Source organism: Biomphalaria glabrata, chromosome 16 (assembly GCF_947242115.1).
Source record: "Biomphalaria glabrata chromosome 16, xgBioGlab47.1, whole genome shotgun sequence".
Taxonomy (NCBI): Eukaryota; Metazoa; Mollusca; class Gastropoda; family Planorbidae; genus Biomphalaria; species Biomphalaria glabrata.
In genome coordinates this window covers 26,819,064-26,842,939 of record NC_074726.1, presented here as the reverse complement: position 1 = coordinate 26,842,939, position 23,876 = coordinate 26,819,064, and the positions used below count along the sequence as shown (strand labels likewise).

Sequence of the window (23,876 nt, the reverse complement as noted above, 5' to 3'; positions counted from 1 at the left end):
AAATCAAGCCTTAGCTTCTTAATGAAAAAATCAAGCCTTAGCTTCTTAATGAAAAAATCAAGCCTTAGCTTCTTAATGAAAAAATCAAGCCTTAGCTTCTTAATAAAAAAATCAAGCCTTAGCTTCTTAATGAAAAAATCAAGCCTTAGCTTCTTTATAAAAAAAATCAAGCCTTAGCTTCTTAATGAAAAAATCAAGCCTTAGCTTCTTAATGAAAAAATCAAGCCTTAGCTTCTTAATGAAAAAATCAAGCCTTAGCTTCTTAATGAAAAAATCAAGCCTTAGCTTCTTAATGAAAAAATCAAGCCTTAGCTTCTTTATAAAAAAATCAAGCCTTAGCTTCTTAATGAAAAAATCAAGCCTTAGCTTCTTAATGAAAAAATCAAGCCTTAGCTTCTTAATGAAAAAATCAAGCCTTAGCTTCTTTATAAAAAAATCAAGCCTTAGCTTCTTAATGAAAAAATCAAGCCTTAGCTTCTTAATGAAAAAATCAAGCCTTAGCTTCTTAATGAAAAAATCAAGCCTTAGCTTCTTAATGAAAAAATCAAGCCTTAGCTTCTTAATGAAAAAATCAAGCCTTAGCTTCTTAATGAAAAAATCAAGCCTTAGCTTCTTAATGAAAAAATCAAGCCTTAGCTTCTTAATGAAAAAATCAAGCCTTAGCTTCTTTATAAAAAAATCAAGCCTTAGCTTCTTAATGAAAAAATCAAGCCTTAGCTTCTTTATAAAAAAATCAAGCCTTAGCTTCTTAATGAAAAAATCAAGCCTTAGCTTCTTAATGAAAAAATCAAGCCTTAGCTTCTTAATGAAAAAATCAAGCCTTAGCTTCTTAATAAAAAAATCAAGCCTTAGCTTCTTTATAAAAAAATCAAGCCTTAGCTTCTTTATAAAAAAATCAAGCCTTAGCTTCTTTATAAAAAAATCAAGCCTTAGCTTCTTAATGAAAAAATCAAGCCTTAGCTTCTTTATAAAAAAACATTTTAGAACATAAAACATATGCTTTACATTTGTATCAATGCAGTAATTCTCAACCTTTTTCAAGAACTCTTAAAACCTCAGTTTTCTTCTGTAGAAGACAGTATTAGAATTTTGCTCAGTATTCCATACCAGTATGCTTGCTAAAGGGCGTGGTAGTTCATAAAAGGTAAATATGTACTTAACTCTTTCTCTCCAACCGACGATTCCAACGTTGATTTGACCCATTAATTTAAATTAATTTTTTGTTTTATAAACTTAATTTGTGTTCTTTAGAAAGAGCATGCATTCTTCTATAATTATATACCTTATATAACATTTCTCGATTACATACAAAAAAGTTATTGAAGTTTAATCTTTACAGAGTAGTGAAATACAAACAAGCAAAATAAATAATTCTACCAGAATGTAGAAAATAATCATGGAGAGTAAGAGTTAAAATGTATTTATCACAAGTCAATTTATTATGTGCCTAAACAATGTTAGCTAATTTTTAATATTTTTTTTTACATGTGAGTTTATTATTAGCTCTGAAAATGTGTATGCTGTGACCAATAAATAGATCTCTTGCTCTCTGAGGTCCTGGGTTAAATCCCAACAGTCTTCATTATTTTTGAAGGGGTTTGTAAGCTTTTATGACAACATGGTAAAATAGTACTATCAAACTTTGATCATGGAAACTTGAGCTTTACTTATTCAAAATGAAAGGGCATGAAGTAAAACATTATATTTCTTGGTTTATTTTTGTAAGAATATTGATATACACATGTGTCTAGTGCAGTATCCAGTTTGAGGATATTTACAGTATTCAATGATTGATGTTGCAAAGTTGTTGGGTTTTTTTCATAGTGAATCATAAATCAATTAGAACTAAGTTCTGTGTAAAAAAAAAATATTTTGTCCAGATTTTTAAAAATTAGGACATCCATTTTGAAGGCAGTCTGCTTTATGCACCCATCTCTTATATATATATATATATATATATATATATATATATATATATATATATATATATATATATATATATATATATATATATATATTTTGGAGAGTTGGCTTTTGATTGAACCTAACAAGTGTAAAACAGTTTTAATGAAAGGGAAGCTGAGGGGTATAAATTGCTTGGCTACTTAACAAAGGAGCTCAAGTTTAATTCCTAATGTAGACAACATTTTGAGATTTAACTTGCTATTTTTTCTGAGCCTAGAGTCCTTCCCCCCACATGGTCTAAAAGAGAGATGAGACCAGAGCACTCTGAGTATGTTTTAGGTTGATGAAAGAATGGCTATAGAAAAGCAATAATACTAATAATGTAACTTTGTCTCTAGGCTGGCAAAGGGACACTATCTCTCAAATTTTCTGGTGAGCTGAATGATAAAATGAGAGGATTTTACCGGAGCAAGTACACGCTGAATAATGAAGAACTCTATGCAGCTGTGACACAATTTGAAGTAAGGCATTAACAAGAATTGTTCTTTTCTTAGTATTTAGTATATCTCAGTATTTTACAACCAAAAAAATATTTTTTTTCTTAATAAATTTTATAACAAGAGTTTTAATATTTGTTTGAAAATAAGACATCTACTTTGATACACATTTGATTTATCTTGTTGATGTATGAACTTGCTGTAATGCTTTATAAGCTTGATTTTTGCTGAAATCCCTACAGCTCATATTTTAAACGTGATACATTAAAAAAATTTTGTGTCAAATTTGTGAGATTCTTGGGGTCTTCAAACCTTAGCAGTCACTTTTCTTTCAGTATGCTACTAGGCCATCTTTTTGCTGTTACATTATTAGACTTCTTTCATTAACATCAGAGGCTTAAAAATTTAAACTTTGAAATACAGCCAAGTCTTGTTACATTGACTTCACTCAAATATACATGAATCTATTCAAAATAAATGTTACTTAATTGCACTGCATTTAATATCAAAGGATTTGACTTACAAAGCTAAGAAAATGGCTTGTAGTGATTTAGTTTCATGGATTCAATTATTTTATTGTGTTGTTGAGTGTCTTCCCTGTGATGTACTTTTTTTTCTCATTCCATTGTAGGCAACAGATGCTAGAAGGGCTTTCCCGTGCTGGGATGAACCAGCCATTAAAGCTACTTTTGACATAACTTTAATAGTACCTGAAGGCAAAGTGGCTCTGTCGAATATGGTAATCAAAGTTTGTTTGTACCTTATTTACAAAAAAACAACAACGCACATTTTTTGATGTGACATTTTTCTACTCCTCTCTTTAAATTAATAGAAATATTTCAAAGACATGTTTTCTTTATTTTATACATTTATTTGTCTGCATGAGATGCGGGAAAATATGCAGGTCACAACTGGGTTTATGTAGCCACAACATAAACGAATATTCACATTTGACTAGAGCAACACCTTTAGTAAAATCACTTAATTAAGACAGCTGTCAGGATGGAAGACTCAATAGTAAAGTAGCAATTATACATAAAACACTGAACTATAATCTTCAAATACAAAAACAAAATCTAATAAAATACTCAGAAAGACACAAAGATAAAAGGCAGATTCCTCGTTCCATATGCTAGGACAAATTTGTACAAATGCTCCTTCTTCCCTACTGCATGGAATGGATTGCCTGAGCAAGCCAGGAAAACCAATGACTTGGCAGAATTTAAGTCATTGGTTATCATGCATGACACATAGGACGTAATCATCTTATTTTTTGAAGTAACGTCTGTGTTTAGAAACATTGCACTCATCCTTAATCAATGGAATGGAAGACATTGTCATTATAATATTTATTTTGTAAATAATGAAAATTGTGAAATTAAAGTTTGTGTGTTTAAATGAAACCATTGTCTAATTAAAATATTTCCTTTTGATTTTTAGCCTGTGATTTCAAGCCAAGAGCTAGGTGATCAGCTGGTTGAATACAAGTACTCCACTACTCCCATCATGTCCACTTACCTAGTGGCCTTCGTAGTTGGGGACTATGATTACCTGGAGGCAGTGGATGAAGATGATGTGTTAGTCAGGGTCTACACTCCAAAAGGAAAACAGGAACAAGGCAGATTTGCGTTGGATGTGAGCCTGTTACTCCCCTTTGAAATTTAAACACATTTCAAATTGTACATTATGGGCTCAGTTGGACTTATTTGATGCATAGCTAACCAAATGTTTTCATTATTACAGGTAGCTGTTAAGACTTTGCCATTTTACAAAAAGTATTTTGGCATTGCTTATCCTTTACCCAAAGTTGATCTGATAGCCATAGCTGACTTCTCAGCAGGTGAGATAGCTTCAGTGTCTATTTTTAATGTATTTGCATTTCAACTATTAACTGATAAATTATTTTGATGTTAAAAGTCCTAAAAAGTAACTTAAGATTCATGGAAAGAAAAGAAACTGTTCCCCTTAGTTGTTCCCAGTAAGTACTAAGCATCTATGTAAAGAAGTGTCATTTGTGTACATTATTCTGTATTGTAGTTTCAATGTGCCAAGACCTTTTACTTTTAGCCCTTTTTTTTTTTTTACTTTATAATATTTTGTGACGTCCATCTTAAAACTGTATCAAGGCATTAGAAGGAACATGGTCTAGTCATAGATAGAGAGCAATGGATCGGCCATTTTTTGTTTCCATTTTCTGGAAATGCTCTGTTAATCATTATTTAAGCATTTTAGCCTTTCTGTACATTTTCCATACAAATGTTCTGTTTGAAAAAAGAAAAAAAGTTTCACTTTCAAGTAACAAAGACACATTAATTTTAGTGCTCAAACTTCTAGTCTTAATAAGTACAAAAATCTAAGAACTTCTAAATATCATTTCTAGGTGCCATGGAGAACTGGGGTTTAATTACATACAGAGAAACAGCTCTGTTGGTAGATCCTGAGAACTCCTCGGCTAGAATCAAGCAATGGGTGGCTCTGGTGGTGGGACATGAGTTGGCCCATCAGTGGTTTGGCAACTTGGTTACCATGGTGAGGCCTTTTTGTTATTCTTATATTTTCAACTCTGGATATCACTAGGTTCTTAACAAATTGTATATGTCAGCTCTCAATTCAATATTAGCCTGCAACCACAAAGAAGAGTAACCCAACCAATGAGCATCAGAAAGTACAGGCTGAGCTTTTTGTCAAGAAATGCCCATGCCAAACCAACTGGACAGTAATTTTCTCCCCTGCAAAGAGCACTCTTTCAACTAAAAACAGGGCACACATCTTAAAATTTTCTAAATAAAATATCGACACACCCACCCTCTGGACACTGCGCCCACCCTTATGAAACTGTCAATCTTTGAATGCCTCAATATGATTCAGAGAGCCTATTAAATACTACTACCACCCATCATAACTGACACTGTATGGCAGTGCAGAAAAGCTGAGAAAAAAATGCTCAGCATCATAAAGCTAGCTAGAAAATGTCTATGTCTATGTTTTTCTGAAAGCCAAGATTAGTAAACACTGAACACCAGGCTTTTGGAGCACATTAGAATTACACTGGAATTTATACCACACTGTTATTATTACAATGTCATCCTTTATTTACTGAGGTTAGCTCAGAATGACAAAACTACTTTGCAATGTTTCATCAGCTCACTTGCCTAGAGATCTTTACAATTTTCTTAACTACAGTGTACAAGCTAGAACAAAGCAGCTCGCAAATCAAAGATGATGGAGTAATCTACATCAAAATTTCTAATGTGTAGAAAAGTATTTTGAATTAAAATTGACATATTCAAAAAATGTTAGGACACAAAAAGATAAATAGGATGTCTCTACATTAATGGCCTTGAGTGGCTTTAATACTATTTTTAAATATCAAGCTTTTTAGTATTTTTTTGGGGGGTATATTTATCAATTTGTTTTATTTCTTAATGTTATTACTATAATAATAGCTAATACAAACTTGTAAATTTTGCTATTGTTTAACAGAATAAAATTCTAGCTTATTTTGATACCTCATTCTTTTTTTAAGGGCTTAAGATTATTTCTAATTAATGAATAATTATGAGTTGACATATCTGAATTCAGAAAGTTCTTCACCTCATATGAGATAAAAATAATACAAGTTTCTACATCTATGTTCACTGCATGTGTTTCTATTTAACCTAAAAGCAGCATTTCTTGTTGTTCTCAAAGGAATGGTGGACCCACCTCTGGCTGAATGAAGGCTTTGCATCCTGGATTGAATATTTGTGTGTAGATTACTGCTTCCCTGAGTATGATGTATGGACCCAATTTGTCAACAATGACCTGGGACAAGCTTTGGAGATGGATGCTCTGGATAACAGCCATCCCATAGAGGTGAAACTCATTTGGCTTCCTTCAGTTAGTTTGTTGTGTCTATAATGATCTACTTATCTGCTCCTAACATTAGTTTCAGCTTTATAACCTAAGGGACGTAAATATAGAAGACAGCTGTAAAGTTTCTAATACTCTTGGGGTCAGAAAGATAGAAGCTAATTGGCCAATTGTGGGAGGAATATTTCATGCTTAATTGTTAGATGTGAAAGCTGACTTGTAACCTTTCATAATGAAGTATTATTTTCATTTTGTAAATAACTTGCTTATGTTTGCATACTTTGCCATCACTTTATTCTTCTTTTAGCTCAGGGTTATGAGAAGATGTAGCAGATTTGCAAGGTTTGATACCAGCTGAATGTAGTGTTGATTTTAACTCTTATAAGTCTTCTTTTCTTTCTTCTTTCCTTGTTTCTACTTTGAAACATCAAAACTGAGAATACAAAGGTTCTGAAATCTTACGTTACAATTGTAATATACTAAGTCAATTCATAACCTTAGAAACAAGGCTTTATTTCAATAAAACACGACTGATACACACAATAACACAGTACAGACTGGTCACGATTTGCAGACTACGATAATGCGAACACGATTACAAATACTAGCACGATTACAAGCACGGGTAACACACAAGTTCATTTAACGATCACTCCATTCACCCCTCCTTTATTTCTTTCTGGGTCTTAGGTTATAACCATGCGTATGAAGGGAAGGATCCGGAGGTATCTCTGGCGTAGACTTTTCTCCTTGCAAGTCGTAACTGTCCTGTATGGGACTCGAGTCAATATTGGCCTCTGGCATTGGGTGGCTCCCCTGTGAGTCACTGATGACTTCTGGCTGGTTGTACATCATTGGGGTGGGACTCTGTGAATTACTGATAGTTTCAGGCACGTAGCGACTCCCTGGTGAGAGATCCAAAGAGTCACCGACCTCTTGAGGCAGAATACCATTCTCTGGTTCGAAATAGTCGTTCGTGGAACTTTCCTTTGGCGCCAGGTGCCTAAGCGACACTGTCTCCTCCCGGCCGTTTGGAAATCGTATATGGGCGTACTGTGGGTTGCAGCTAATAAGTTCAACCTCTTGTACCAATGGGTCAAATTTTGAAGATCTTACAGGTGATTTTAGTAATACTTTGCCTGGGTTCTGTAGCCAAGTAGGCAAGGATGTTCCCGTTGGTGATCTTCTGTTGAATTTGAAGATCCGTTCGTGTGGAGTTTCATTAGTAGAAGTACACAGTAATGATCAAATTGAGTGAAGTGCCTGGGGCAACACAGATTCCCACTGTGATAGTTCCAACTTTCCTGAGTCCAATGCTAATAAAATAGCCTGCCACAATGTTTTATTCAGCTTTTCTATTTGTCCATTTCCTTTTGCATTGTAGGGCGTTGTCCTGCTAGTGGCTATGCCCTTAGAATGTAGATATTCTGTCGTTTCTGTGGACATAAATGATGTGCCACGATCAGAGTGGATGTAACTGGGTGTTCCAAAGAGGAAAAATAACTGGTCGAAGCACTTTATCACTGTCTTAGATGTCATATCAGGACAGGGAAAAGCGAATGGAAACCGCGAATATTCGTCTATCATTGTTAACAAATACTTGTTGAGAGTAGTTGATGGCAAAGGACCTTTAAAGTCAACACTAATTCTTTCAAACGGCTGTGTGGCCTTGATGAGCGTACCTGCAAATTCCTTATAGAATTGCGGTTTAATTCTATTGCAGGTTCTGCATTGTTGAATGGTCTGTCTGACCTCTTCAACCGAGAAGGGTAAGTTCTTTGACCTGACATAATGTAGAAGTCTAGTGACACCTGGATGACACAGGTAGTCATGGTAAGTCTTCAGGCTACTTTGTTTCGTCATGGTTGCACAGTGCCCTCTAGACAAGGTGTCTGCTGCTGTGTTGGCGTTGCCAGGCAAATCTCGCAGAGCTTGAAATCTATCAGGGTCCGGCTTTAAATGTCCTTTGGATATTTCATATCCAAGCAGCTTTACCTTCTTAGTAGCAAATACACTTTTACTTTCGTTGAAAGTTATTCCGTATTCCTGAGCTACCTTCTGAAAATGCAACAGATTTTTGTTATGGGAGTCTACATCTGTACCACATATTGTTACATTGTCGACATAGGCAAATGTGTCAGACAATTTTTCTTTTTCTATAATAGTGTCTATGGTTTTCTGGAAGCAAGCTACACCGTTAGTGACCCCAAAGGGTATTCTGCAAAACTGGTAGAGTTTACCACAAGCTTCGAAGGCTGTGTATTTCTTTTCGCTCTGTTGGATAGGTATTTGGTGACAAGCACTCTCCAGATCCAATGTGCTAAAGATTTCATACCTGGAAATTTTCTCCACCATTTCATCCACTCTAGGCATGGGGTAAGCGTCCAGGTAAGTAAATCTATTTATAGTTTGGCTATAATCAACGACCATTTACAGAGATGTGTACTGTTGATTTAGTTAAACCAGATACAGACGAAGTAGCAATTAGTGATGTTAGATGTGTAGAGTCCTTAATGCAGCTACAATCTTTACAAGATTGTCTTTTAATCTCGTGGCTAGGAGATGTTTTGACTTTTGTTTTGGTTATAGGAGTGTTGCGAGACCTGCAAACCTTCGAAAAATGTCCATTTTTCCCGCACGAATGACACATGCAGTCTTTGGCAGGGCATTTCGCTCTGAGATGCCGACTACCTCCGCAAAAGAAACATTTAGTACTCACTGTTGCGATTGTTTCTGAGTCCACCATTTCTTCAGTTGAGATTGCCGATGACGAAAGAGTTGACTCTACCAATTGAGAAGGAGTACTGAACGAACTGGATTCTTTTTGGGCCATGTCGAGTGTCTTGGCAATATCTAAAGCCATTTTCAAGTCAAGGGATCTTTTCTCAAGTAGCCTCTGTCTAATTACACTCGAACGCATGCCGCTAACAAAGGCATCGCGAATGGCGTCCTCTTCATTTTTGTCAGCACTGACAGCTCGGAACTGACAATCTCTGGCCATCACTCTCAGCTTGTGTTCAAATTGATCAAGACTTTGATCGACTTCTTGTTTGCAAGTTGCAAGCAAATGTCTGGCCAATGTTTCATTAGGGGCCTTCACAAATAAATTCTCAAGAATAGATTTTGCTTCTGAGTATTTAGAACAGGTAGAAATATACTGATATAAGGATGGAGACACAAAGTTGCATAGCAGGTCAAACTGTTTGCTTTCACTAGCCCCTACCTTTGTTGCGAATCTGTCAAAACAAGAAATCAAATGTTTCCATGTAACTGAAGCATTAGTTGAACTAGGATCAGCATCCAGTCTATTGGGACGCAAAAACTTGTCCATTTAAGAATGGTTTTATTGAAATAAATTGTAATATACTAAGTCAATTCATAACCTTAGAAACAAGGCTTTATTTCAATAAAACACGACTGATACACACAATAACACAGTACAGACTGGTCACGATTTGCAGACTACGATAATGCGAACACGATTACAAATACTAGCACGATTACAAGCACGGGTAACACACAAGTTCATTTAACGATCACTCCAACAATGCTTGAAATGGTAATGGATCATGGGATACGCTTGGTGAGGTCTATGCTGAGTGTTCTACAAAATGTACTTGTTGATATCCAGTATGTTTGTTTTCTTTAGGTTGAAGTTGGGCATCCATCAGAAGTGGATGAAATCTTTGATGCCATCTCCTACAGCAAAGGCTCATCTGTGATTAGAATGTTGCATGAATATTTGGGTGACCAGGTGAGATAGAATCCACTCAATTTTCACTCTCCTGTAATTTTCTTTTGCTCATTTATAACATTACTATTATTATTTAGTTTTGTTTTGTGTTGTTATACACAAATGTTGATTCTTATTTTACTGTTGATTCTTTGCTTAAAGATGTCTAGAACGTTTGAAGTGCTTCTTCACTTAAAGAGATATGTATGCCGTATTATTGTTGGGCTGTACCTAGATGTTATCTAATTCATTTCAGCCTTAGAACAATAAAGAGTGAAATTTGATCATTTTTAGAATATCTGTGATTCCAAACCAATTAAATCTTTAATTGAAACTTAATATAACTTAATTATTATATTAACATAATTATTATAAATTGTTGGAGCTTCTAATATTAGTAAAAATAAACTTAAAAAAAAACATATAATTATATTAAACAAAAAAAATCCTTTTTTTTTCATGCAGATTTATACTTTAAGGGCAGTAAAGTCTGTAATATTTTTTCAGAATAACACACGAAAAAAATGTGTTTTTATTTTGTAGGATTTCCGTAAAGGCATGAATGTCTACTTGACCAGACATCAGTACAAGAACACTTTCACTGAAGATCTGTGGGACGCGTTGGGAGAGGCCAGCGGGAAACCTGTTGGGAAAATCATGTCCACTTGGACCAAGCAAATGGGCTTTCCTGTTTTGAAGGTAATTAGTCAACATGCTTTTTTTTTTTTAATTTTTTTTAGTCGGCTTTCTTTTTTGTTTTGTTTGACATGTTTCAGATGTTCTTTCCTTTTGAAGATCCTAGCCCAAACCTCTTGTGAAATGGCAGTGGTTGGGGTTCTAAACCTGGGATCATCAAGAAGATAGTTCAGTGCGCATGACACAACCAGGGGAACCAGTGATACAGTCATTCCTGGACTGTAATAATTAATACTACAGCTCAACTTCATGCTAGCTCCCATAAAACAATACATAATTAGTCCAAATAAATGACATTTTTTAGTACTGTTGACCCTTGATAGTCTGACACTTTTATCTGATAGTAATCTGACGCAGCATCAACTTGGTGGCAATGTATGCTTCACATACAAATGCTTGTTTTGATGCACAAGTCTCTCCTCTCTTTCTTCTTGCTGTGTTATGTAGCTATATGTTCTGGATTGTCTTTCTTTGATTACTGTTAGACAGTTTACCTACCATATGTTTTTTATGTTAAGTTTTTGTAATATCTTCTATGATGGTGTGCAAAGTAAGCAAAAGTCTCCTCTTCTTGAAAAATGCGAAACTTTTAAGATTTATAACCATGGTGAAACTCCCACTTCCATTTCTTTGATTTATGACATTAGGGACTAACTGTTTATGACATTGGGGAGTTACTGTTTATGAAATTGGGGCTTACTGTTTATGCATTGGGGAGTTACTGTTTATGACATTGGGGCTTACTGTTTATGCATTGGGGAGTTACTGTTTATGACATTATGAACAATAAGGAGAAAATAGAACATTTTGTGAACTCCTTTGAGGATCCACCCAGCTCTAATGGGTTCCTGACATTAGTTGGGAAAAGTAAAGGCGGTCGGTCGTCATGCTGGCCCCATGACACCCCTGTTAACTGTTGGCTAGAGAAACAGATGACCTTTACATCATCTGCCCTATAGATCACAAGATTTGAAAGGGGAACTTTTTGCATTTTTAGATCAATAATTTTTTTTTTCTATTGTTAAATTTATACTATTGAAGAGAATTTCTTATTATTGTTTATCATGAATACAATTTTCATGACCTATACAGCTAAATTCTTTGGTAATTTGACATTATAGATTACCCAACATCACCCTTGTCCCATAACTGTCTGACTATCAATGGTCTACTGTATTCAGTAATTTATGTAATCTTTAAAATTCTGCACCAACAATTTATTTTTCTTATTGAAAAATTTTATAGGAAAAAAAAAAAGTATATTTTCTTTAGTAGGGCATATTTCTTTTTCTAAATCAACACAGCTATAAAGAAACTATTCTCCAAATATCAGTAGTTATTTAAAACCATAAAAATCTCAAAATCTCTTTCAATTCTAAATATTTAGGTCAGTCAAGTGCAAGATGGTCCAGACAGAAGACTGACCATCTCACAATCTAAATTTACGGCTGATGGGTCGCCTGCAAATGATAGTTACCAGTGGCTGGTCCCTCTGCTGACGTCAACTCAGTCAGAACCCCGTAAGCCGCAGGTACTGGCTTTGCTGGAGGATAAAACCCAGGAGTTTGTCATTCCCAATGTACCAGAAGGAGACTGGGTGAAGGTTCGTCCTTGCTTGTATTATTCTATCATAATATTATCTTATTATATTTACACATTGACTACAATTTGTATAGAAAACCAACATGTTTTCCCTAACCCACTTGTTTCATCTTCATTCTTCCTATCAGAAAGAATAAAAAGCTAAAAAGATTTTCTTTTGTATAGGTATTTTAGGCTATGAGGCAAAGGAAACGATAGAAAAGAAAAAAAAGACTAGCTTAAAAATGCCTGCGCATGCCTTGACATTATTTTTTTCAAAGTGAAGATAATTTCACAACCATTTTGAAGTTAATAGGACTTAGATTATTAAATTATAGCTTTTATATAGCGCTACTTTCATGCTTATAGCATGCTCAGAGCGCTATAGTCTAATGTCATGTGTGGACCAGTGGGTGGGAGGGAGTATCTGGTAGAAGGTTTTCTGTGCTGCCTTTAGGTGCTGAGTAAACACAACTCTGCCCAAGTTGGGTGTCAAACCTTGAGCCCCTTTCATAGGTGGCCAAGCCCAAGTTTGAGTGTACTTAGCCTCTCGACCACGCTTCCCACTATTATGCTTACTTTTGACCACAAAAGAGGCGCTTACTGTATGCAACTATTTTTAAAGAGTATACTTGGTCTCTGGTGTGTTGACTTACTATTTCTATAGAGTATGGTTAATTAAGCTAAAATTCATTATATCTACAGTATAGCTTTTAATGTCTATACAGCTTCATTGTTTATTCAAATTGTTCCTTGTTGTTAAGAGTTTTATTTAATAATCAAATTAGAGCCTGCCTTTGTAATCATGGGATGAAAACTTGTTTCTGTAGTATGTCTATATTATTCATTAGTTACACTTCATAACTTGTATTATTTTTTTTATTAGCTGAACGCTGGTACTATTGGTGTGTACAGAGTCATGTACCCTTCTGACATGTTGGAAGCACTAATACCAGCAGTGAAAGATTTGTCTTTGCCCCCTAAGGACAGGCTAGGTCTCCAGTCTGATCTGTTTGCACTGGTAAGTTGGGCTTCTGGTTGTATATTTATTATTGTTATTATTATTATTATTATTGCTTTTATATAGCGCTACTTTCATGCTTATAGCATGCTCAGAGCGCTTTGGTCCAATCTCATTTGTGGACCAGTGGGGGGGAGGGGGTATCTAGGAGTTGGTTTTCCGTGCTGCCTTTAGGCGCTCAGTAAACACAACTCTGCCCGAGTCGGGTGTCGAACCTCGAGCTCCCTTCTAGGTAGCCAAGCCAAGTTCAAGCGCACTTGGCCTCTCAACCACGCTTCCCACATCAAAGTATTTTATTAGGAGAGTCTGGCATGACCACTTTACAGGCCAGTAGAGAGTAAGACTTGATGGAAACCTATGCTTGGACACCCTGCTCAGATAAAAGTACCTTTTCGTGTGTTGTAACCCTTCTTTAATGCAGCTCAGACTTAACGTTGGGCTGGCAGAAAATGAGGCAACAGATAATGTCCCATGTAAAAATCCTGAGGTGATAACTTTTCATCACCCAATCGAGGGGAAATGTTTTAGAGTATAATCTTACCTTTTCTCTCCTTGTTTTGAGTAAAAATCTCTAACTGAATTTTTTTATGTTAAAGTGTTGGACTAGAATTTTTTTTTTAAACAGATTACATATTACAAAATAAAATAGTGAAAATAGTACCAAAAAAAAAAAGGTTAAAATTTGTTTTTGTCTTGGTAGAAGAAAGAACCAAACATGATGTTGTAATTTGTATTTAATGTGTGTTCAGTCTAGAGCAGGATTGAGTTCAGCTGTAGATGTCCTGAAAGTGATTGAAGCCTTTGAGAATGAGAAAGACTACACAGTATGGTCCAACTTGTCCTCAAACATCGCTTCCATCAGCACCATCCTTCAGGTCTGTAATCCTGATAAAACTATTTTTAGTGTAGTGTTTCCCAAGCCGTGTTCTCAGAACCCTAGTGCTCTGCGAGGCTTGAATAGGTGCTTCTCGAACTACTGGAATAATTAACTAGTAGGCCACAGCGTGAATTATTCTCTCTTAAAAATGTGCGAAGTGTTACATTAAATACTCAGAATGAGTGAAGTGTTCCATTAAGGAAAAAGTTTGGGAAGCACTGCTTTAGTGAAATGAGTTCCTACTCCAGTATAGAAATGAGGCATTAAGGTTTCTAGTTCACCTTATCTTTCTGTATGTTCTAGTTTTTTTGTTTTTCGGCCTTAGGCTCAGATTTTATATTGACTTTAATTGGGTCTGCATCTTTGATAAAAAGGGGAAAGTCAATTTAAATTTGTATAACTCGAGACTCTTTGACATGTAGATGAGCGTCTTTTATTAACTATTTGAACTCAAGAAAAGGTTTCACGTCAATGCTACAAGATATCATGGATAAAGCTTTGAACCTTTTTTTACATACAAATCTTTAGCATTAAATTAATGCTTGTTTTTTTTCAAAATGCTTAAATTTTTACATCCCTAAATCACTCTAGTACTAAAACAGTACTAAAAAGCTCTGGACTGTGCCCCCCTCCAATATTGACACTGTCATCATGGCTTCACATGATATAAGCCTACACTTTGGCAATCTGCAACAATACAGTGGGTACCGAGTCAAAAAGGTGTGACTGGCAACACCTTACTTCTTGACCCGTCACCTAATAAGCAGCTGTGATTTTCCATCTTATCTGGCAACAATCCAAATGCTGGAAATAAAATAATGGTTTGAGTGCTGGTACAAATCCTTAAAAAACCTGCAAAGTCTGGAAGCACATATTTATGGTTTTCCAGGTCTGAACAAGCTATGATAGCTCAGTGTAGGATGGATCGTTGATTCATATTTCGCATCCTTCAGGCCAGACTTTGACTCTCTGCAGTGAGGAACAGGAAACCGTGCGTCAAATTATTTTCAACTGTCCCAGATTTGCTGAATTTTGTCTTGACATATCTGGGAATCCTCAAGTTGTTGAACTGTATGGTACTTACTTACTGTGTACTCCCAGGGGAGCATAGGGCCGCAACCACACCTCTCCACCGAACTCGGTTCTGAGCAGCTTTCTTCATCTGTCATTCCAATACCCTCAGCTTCACTGACGACTGACCTCTTCCAGGTTTGCTTGGGTCTGCCCACTTTCCTCTTTCCTTGTGGGTTCCAGTCAAGTGCCTGCCTCGCAACATTGGTAGCTGGTTTTTGCAAGGTGTGTCCTATCCAACTCCATTTTTATTTTGTGATGTCTTGGGCTATGGGCTTTTGTCTAGCTCTCTCCCACAAATCGATAGTAGTTATCTTTTCTGGCCACCCAATATCTGGCGTAGGCATCTGTTAACAAAAGTCTGGAGCCTTTCCACATCTGTTTCAGTGACTCTCCAAGTTTCTGAACCGTATAGAAGGACAGACTTAACGTTTGTATTTTAGATTCGTAATTTGTTATGTAGAGATAGTGCCTTAGAGCACCAGATTGTTTGAAGAGTTGAAAAGGCAGACCTAGCTTGATCCGAATTAGGAACTGTATGGTAAAATATGTGCATTTGTTAGAGAAGATTGAGACTCTCAGGTCCTCTCTCAAATGATGATGATGATGATGATTATTGTGCCTAAAAACTCCAAAGATAAACTTTTTTCAAGCAAATTGTAGCTTTAATGTTCTTTTCATTTCCTCTAGTATGCTGAAGACATCTACCCACTGTTTAAGAAATTTGTTAGAAAACTTTTCACCAACATAGCATTAACTGTAGGCTGGGATGCTCAACCAGGAGAAGGTAAACACATTTTTTTTTGTTTCATTCATTTGGCTAATTAGAAAATAAAATTGACATTTTTGTTTGTTTCAATCATTTTGCTAACAATAAAATGAAATAGACATTACTTTCTTGTTTATATATATATTTATATTTATAGCTTTTATATAGCGCTACTTTCATGCTTATAGCATGCTCAGAGCGCTTTGGTCCAATCTCATTTGTGGACCAGTGGGGGGGAGGGGATATCTAGGAGTTGGTTTTCCGTGCTGCCTTTAGGCGCTCAGTAAACACAACTCTGCCAGAGTCGGGTGTCGAACCGTGAGCCCCCTTCTAGGTAGCCAAGCCAAGTTCAAGCGCACTTAGCCTCTCGACCACGCTTACCACGTTTAGTATCTATCCAGTACAATGTATAAAGATTTTGCTCCCGAACAGTTCAGAAAAATGTCTTCTATATTCTACTTTTGCTATAAAATATTGAATTTTCTATAGTCTTATAGTTTATTTGATAAATGTTATTTTCCTAGTTGTAGGAAATGATGTTTAATTTAAGAAATCTCTTTTTTTTTCTTTTTACCAATTGTTACCATGACATCACATCATAAGCTTAGCATTATAAGAAAAATATTTCAGGACTTATTAACAGACTATGCATATTGATTTGAGAATTTCTAGTCTAGGGTTTAAATAAATGCATGAAACATTATTTCCAACCCACTTGTGTTTATTAAAAAAAAAATAGTTTTATGTATTGCTGAATAAATTTCTAGATATTTCTGGAGATAATAAAAATAATACATTGTAACTGCTTAGGTCATTGCCTCTGCCAACTTCTTTTACTTTTCCCCAAAGAGGCGAGGTACTCATTTTGAGCTGGTTGATTAAAGGACTTAAGCCCAAATCGTTAAATTAGAAATACATGTCCTGATGCTTCCTTCAGGTTTCAATGGGGCATTCAACAGATTACCTACTCTAGCCCTTTTTCCCCCATTAAGAATGCTGTTTAGATCTCATTAGTCAAGCTTAATGTGACATTAATGAGAGTCGATGCATTGGACTATTTATTGCCTGACTGGAATCAGGGTTTGACTTCATTAAATTAAACACAATGTATACGTCCACAAAGAGTACTAGTTTCTACAATTACAATGATTCCAAATAGTCAAATAGATGTAGAGAATTGAGTGTGGAGCTACTTTAAGGTGACACACTAAACAGAGCTACACTTACAGGAATCAACCTGCAAGCTTATCTTGACCTTGCCCCTGATGTTTACAAATATTCTGGCCTATCAAAATTTTGACACATTTATTTTTAGTTTACTGAAGATCTCTATATGTATCCAACTAATGTTTTGGTCAGTATAGTGTTAGAATCTATGAAACCATATGTGTGTCTGACATTAAGGTTGTTTCCAAGTAATGAGATGTTAGGAGTGTCCTAATCCTAAAAATAACCTATAGTGTTAAATAGCCAGCCAATAAAGTAATGCACTCATACTTTTCAGGGATCCATTTGCAGTAAGTAAAGTACCCCTTTCAAACCTTGTGTCAGGTGATGTTAAGGTCATCTGTTTCTTTGGCCAACTGTTAACGAACATGGTGTCATATGGCCAGCACAACTAACTGCTTTTTTACTTTCCCCAACTTAAGTCAGGTACCCATCAGTATTGGGTGGACTCAAGGGCACCTCAAAAATCCGGAAATTCAAAATCACAGTCTTCACTGAGATTCGAACCCAGGACCCTAGGTTCGGAAGGCATCATTTAAAGCTGTGTACTTGCCTCCATTGAATTACTAATCTAAGGGTTCTCTCTTCATTCTAGATACACTTGTTCCTTTGCTGAGAGAAGTCGTCTTGTCCAGGATGGGGCGTTGTGGGGATGAAGCAACTGTGGCAGAGGCTAGGAGAAGGTTTGAGGCTCACGTTAATGGCACTGCCAAGCTACCTGCTGATCTTAGATCATGTGTAAGTCTTGCATTGTGTTTTGCAAAGTTGGCAATTTATTATAGATTGTCACATTGATTATAGATTGTCACATTGATTATAGATTGTCTTATGAATAAATCATGGAGCTATGATTAAGCAATACAATTCTATGCATTCCTGTTCTGTTGCACCTTAAAAACTTAGCTTAAAGAAGCTTGTGTAAAGGGAATGTTCTCTTTGAATTCCAGGTTTACACTACAGTTCTACACAATGGTGATGCTGAAACATTTCAACAAGTTATGAAGGTTGGAATCTTCTTCAAATTTTTTTTTTAAAACTAGGATAATTTATAACACAGAAGAAGTAAACCAAATAAATAAATAACAACTTGGTCTCATTATCTTCAATTTGATATGTTCATATTGTTGTTATGAGTATGTGTTTAAAACAGTTGCTTTAAGATTATTATATTGTTCCAAACTAATGGAAATTTAGTTTGACTAGATGTTTCCTCCTCAGCATTACTGCCATAACCATAACAAAAACAATATCGAGACCAACACATACAATTTAAAGAAAATTAAAAAAGACACATTCACACAGCCAGCCGTTGACAATAAATGACTTTTAACACCCTGACTGAAAGTAGAATATAGTTGTTGTTTTTCTCTCTCTCTCTAGCCCTAATGTAGAGGAGCCTTAATTGTTTTGTTTTGACTTTCCCATTCATAAGTCACTTTCATAGCTACATCTGAAAGCAGCTTAGTATTTACAACACTGTTGGTCAAACTGATGTAACCAATATGTTTATACAAAAAGGATTTTTTTTTTAAATTATAAAGTCACTTATCAGTAATCAACTAAAAGCTAACACTTACAAACAAACAATTTATTATAACTATTCAAGCTTTATTTTTTTTTTTTCAAGAAATAAATTATGTGTAGATTTTGTTGAAAACGTTTTGGTAATTTTTCTTTGTCTTTGCTAGCTGTATGATGAAGCAGATATGCAGGAAGAGAAAGTCAGACTCAGCCGTGCCATGGGCTCTGTTCAGGACAAGGAACTCATTGAAACAGTTCTAGAGTTCTCTTTGTCAGTAAGTTCCATTATTTTCCTGTGCCAAAAAAACAAAAGCTTCACATTTTGTATTTCATTGTAACTTAACATTTTTCTACAAGTTGGATTTGAATTTTAAAAAAGTTCCCCTCACAGGCCTTGTAATCTATGGTGCTGATGATGTTAAGGTCATCTGTTTCTGTAGCCTATGGTTAACAAGGGTGTCATGCGACCAGCAGAATGACTAACCTCCTTTACTTTTTCCCCAACGAATGTTGGATAAGCATGACAGTAGCGCTATATTAAAGCTACAATTTATGTTTCAGGAAAAAGTAAGGTCCCAGGATGCAGTGTTTGTCATCGGTAGCACAACAGGTTCTGTAGTAGGCAGAGAACTAGCTTGGGAGTTTATGAAAAACAAGTTCTCTATACTGAATGAACGCTATGAAGGTGGATTTCTTTTATCTAGGCTAGTGCAGGTAAGAGATGTATATTTTAGTCCCAATTAACTTCCCCTTGTTTTAATACTTTACAGATGTAAATTCTGAAATTCCATATGCCCTCAATCATAATAAACTTTTTCCACTTATTTTCATTTGCTAATTGTATACTTTGTTTTAATGTATCATTTGTTCAATCTTAAATATAGTTGAAATTAATTAATAACCAAAACAATCTTTCTGCAGTCAACTACTGAATCATTTGCAACAGAAGAGAAAGCACAGGAAATAGAGGTAAACAGAATTCAAATATGGATAGCTCTGTAACCCAATACAATGTTTACGATGCTCAATTAGTGGTCTAGGAAAATACCAGCAGTTTTTAACTTTGATGTTAGAAGAGCTGTTTGTGTTTGAATCAGAATGAGAAGATTAAGTTAGCTTATCTAAGTATAAAAAAAAATATAAGTACACATTCATAGGATGTAATTATCCTCTCTTTTGAGGAAATGTCTGTAATTTATAAGAAGATAGAATCTTCTTTTTTTTTGTACAAAATTTTTTAACAAAAGTTCTTATATTGCCGTGAAAACAAAAACTTTTTCTATTCTAAAAAATTGAAAGTATTTTTTTTTAAAATTATTAGACGTGTATAATATAAAGCAGAAAGTAAGGCGTCTGTATGTATGTATGTCTGGCATGAAACCATTTGACCAATCTTGATAAAACTTGGCATAAATGTTCCTTATATCATGGCGGAAACCGTAGTGTATGTTTAATGTTCTTACAACCGCAAGGCCCTAAAAACAGACAAAAAGTACCTAATTTAAATCATTTAATAGATAAATTTATGCAAAAAAATTGGGTAAACCCTTTTGCACAGTATTTTATCTTTTCTATGAATGTATTGGCTTAACAAGTAAACCCATTTTTGCAATCTACACATATTTGAAAGGAACATTAGCCAAGTTTGACACATAGATCTAAATCCAAGCCACTAGATTAATAATACACAAACTAAGGCCCGCAGGCCAAAGGTAATATCTGACTAGTATTGTTATATTTTGTAAATTTTTTTTGTTGCTATTTTAATTTTTTTTTTGTTGAAACTTTTTAAAAATGGAATTAGTAGCTATTGGGTTAAGCTGTTAAGATTGATTCCACCATGTTGTTTTTAAACTGTTCACCCAGTCAAACCTTAAGAATGGTCATTGATTGATGATTGATTTTTCCCAGGCTTTCTTCAAGGAGCATCCCATGCCAGCAGCCGAGAGAACTGTTCAACAAAGTATTGAAAACATCAAGCTCAATGCAAAGTGGTTGCAGCGGGAGTTGAAAACTGTTCAAGAATTCCTGAAATCCTCCACCTAGATCTTGTATTCATTGTTTTACTCGTGAATAGTAGTGCAAATATTTCTCATGTTACTTGATGGAACTATCAGCTGCTCAAAAGTCTATCTACTTGATGTCTTGTCATTGACAACAAAAATAGTTTTAAAACTTTTTTTTTTTTTTTTTTATCTTTGGTTTTCTTGATTATATAAAATTAAGTTTTCTTGATTTTTTTTTTTTAAATTAGTATTTCTTAAAATTTTTAAATTATAATTTGTTGAAGCCCAAAATGACCTGGAGACTCGCTGTAAGGACACAGTAAAAGTCATTTTTTGTGTCTTTTGCATGAATCCCAAACAAATACAGAATGTATAAGTAAAAAGATAGAACGACTTCAAATCTTTAACTGCTGAAACTTACAGTAATTATAAACAGCATTGGTCAATCAATAGTACTTTAAAAACATGGAATCATTTCATTCTAGAAATTGAATTAAATAAGAATGTTAACGCCCAAGTTTGTTAATGCTCTATATAGACACTATAAGCAACAATAAAGAAAAAAATCTGACCCCTAAATGGCACTTAATGTTCAGGAATTAAAATCGGTTTAGAACCTTTGGGGCTACGCAAAACAGGATCAACAAAATCATTCAAATTTAGAATAATGATAAATCTAACATGTGGAGTTAAAGAAAGGTTTTTCTATCGGATATTCTTCCAGTGGAAATTTGTCATGCATTACATACAATGTGTATGCTTCAGGGAAGCCGTTTTAATATTTGTTTCTTAGAGCAGTACCTTCAGATCCTAACAAAAGAACTTTGAGTATTTTATATATTTTTCATGTTTTTATTGCACAAACATTGGGGGCTTCCAATACATTCATCCACTTTAAGCTCATGTCATCAGCACGGAAACAGGAGGCATCCAATACATTCATCCACTTTAAGCTCATGTCATCAGCACGGAAACAGGAGGCATCCAATACATTCATCCACTTTAAGCTCATGTCATCAGCACGGAAACAGGAGGCATCCAATACATTCATCCACTTTAAGCTCATGTCATCAGCACGGAAACAGGAGGCATCCAATACATTCATCCACTTTAAGCTCATGTCATCAGCATGGAAACAGGAGGCATCCAATACATTAATCCACTTTAAGCTCATGTCATCAGCACCGAAACAAGGGAGCACCCAATGCCTGCATTTTTATTGATCACACCAGCAAGGGCCTCCGAGTTTAGACCTTTGTATTCAGGGAGATGTTCTGTTCAATTAACTGAAATGTTTATTAATGATCTAAAAACATTGATAGGAAGCTTACCTAGTTACCTGCACCTTGGGATCACTCTACTATAGCATGTAGAAAAGAAGACATTTGCATATTTTAAAAAAAAGGTCTGGTGCTGTCAGTCGCAACCCTGCACGCCACCAGCATCAATTCTCTCTTTTTGTCACAATAGAAACCTAGATGTTTTCCCAGTACAGCACTGATCCCTGTTGCTTCACTTAACAGAGAAGGCCTGGCCAGCTGTCTGGTCAGCTTCTGGACTCTGCAGTTGGGTGATGCTTCACATCATGGTCATCAAGACAGTATTACAGTTTGTTCACTTTTTTTTTTTTTTATGACTGAATTTTGGTTTTTAGAATCTTATAATGATTTTTGTTTTTCTTTATTTCATAAATTTAGTTATAAATCTGCATTAGTGAAATGATTCGCTTGCATGAAGGTAGTTTCTAAACAATAAATGAATGTATGTGACTCAGTTTATAACTGATTAAGAGTTAACATCATTTTGTTCAATATAAATTGTTGTTGCAATTATTCAAGTGGACCAATAACCGTCTCACCTAAGAGCTTTAGTTTTATCGAAGAGTGTAAAAAAAACTAGAGTGAAGGTACTGAGTGTAACACTTGGGCATGACTTAGTCATGGCATGATTCGTTTTTCCTCAAGATCTTTTTTCTTAGCTGTTGTAGACTTAGTTACCAGAGTTGTGAGACTTAAGATGTATAGTGCCAAAACTGTTCACTAAAACTTGCAACACTTATCATGGCAAGCTCTTATGAGTTCAACTGGGATGACTTATCTACCTTGGCTAAGTTTACACTCTAGTTTTTTTTCTTACACATTCGGTTGCTTATGTTGTTTTTTAGTCACAATGGTTGCTGTTTGTTAGGTAATGCCAATATAAATTTTGAAATGCAAAATGTTTTGCATCATTATAATATTTAAATAAAAAAATTAATATGTTTTTACTGACAGACTTGTGTTTTTCATTTTAAAGAAGTTTATACTTTAGTATTTTCTTATCTATTCTTCTTCTTCTAGCCAGCTTTATTGCTGCTGAGCTGCGAGCTCTTTTGCAGACTGTGCCAAGGAAAAAAAGTGTGCTGTTTTCTTCAGTTGTTCAGCACTTCCGTACAGGGTGTTGGTTATGTTGGGCTGTAGTGGAAGTAGGGTCTGCCTAAGGTGGATTAGGGAGGGGCATTCAAAGAGGATATGGTTTACGGTTTCAAAGGGTTGGGCGCAGTGTCTGCAAAGGGGGAGTTGTGTGGAGTTTATTCTCATCTCTTGACCTGCTGCTACCTGTTACCCATAGAACATCTTATTCAAATCACTTTCAATCAGAGCAGGATACAACTCTTCTTCAAAATCTTTTGTTGAGTTCCATTTTTAAGAAGTATTACTGTATTTTGAATATTCTATACTGTAGTCAAGGACAATAATACCACCTGAATGAAGTGCTACATGATCAGAGATGATGTCTAGGAGGGGATAAACACTGGAAAGGTCAGAGGGTAGAAGATCATAAAGTCTTTTTTTAAATTGTACATTCATTTTTATAAAATCAAACACTATTTCACAAACTCTAAGTTGTACATTTGCGATCAACACGAACTTCTTTTAAATCTTGTTTTAAAATGTTTATATGTAAGCACATACACATGGAAACTTTATAATTATTATTTTTATTTTTAATAGTACACCCTTTTGGTAGATGATAACTAGCATTGCGTCTTTGAAACTATTTTGACTTAAATCAAAACAATGAAAATATCACTTAGGTTTAACAGAAGATAGTTACTTTTTTCTTATAAAGTGATCAATC

The 23,876-nt window shown here is 35.1% G+C and overlaps 1 protein-coding gene across 4 annotated transcripts in view; it reads left to right on the top strand.

The window, feature by feature from the left end:
* Positions 1-23,022, top strand: part of LOC106070834 (puromycin-sensitive aminopeptidase-like) — a 31,363-nt gene extending 8,341 nt beyond the window's left edge. For all 4 annotated transcript variants that reach the window (XM_056013910.1, XM_056013908.1, XM_056013909.1 and 1 more), the window contains exons 5-22: positions 2,304-2,426; positions 3,034-3,141; positions 3,843-4,037; positions 4,146-4,242; positions 4,783-4,931; positions 6,093-6,257; positions 9,904-10,008; positions 10,531-10,686; positions 12,071-12,286; positions 13,151-13,285; positions 14,035-14,160; positions 15,924-16,020; positions 17,825-17,967; positions 18,177-18,233; positions 18,918-19,025; positions 19,312-19,464; positions 19,672-19,719; positions 20,662-23,022. In XM_056013910.1, the coding sequence (XP_055869885.1) occupies positions 2,304-2,426; positions 3,034-3,141; positions 3,843-4,037; positions 4,146-4,242; positions 4,783-4,931; positions 6,093-6,257; positions 9,904-10,008; positions 10,531-10,686; positions 12,071-12,286; positions 13,151-13,285; positions 14,035-14,160; positions 15,924-16,020; positions 17,825-17,967; positions 18,177-18,233; positions 18,918-19,025; positions 19,312-19,464; positions 19,672-19,719; positions 20,662-20,796 (2,316 nt within the window). In that variant the 3' untranslated portion in view covers positions 20,797-23,022. The remainder of the gene's footprint in view (positions 1-2,303; positions 2,427-3,033; positions 3,142-3,842; positions 4,038-4,145; positions 4,243-4,782; positions 4,932-6,092; positions 6,258-9,903; positions 10,009-10,530; positions 10,687-12,070; positions 12,287-13,150; positions 13,286-14,034; positions 14,161-15,923; positions 16,021-17,824; positions 17,968-18,176; positions 18,234-18,917; positions 19,026-19,311; positions 19,465-19,671; positions 19,720-20,661) is intronic.
* The last annotated feature ends 854 nt before the right edge of the window (positions 23,023-23,876 follow it).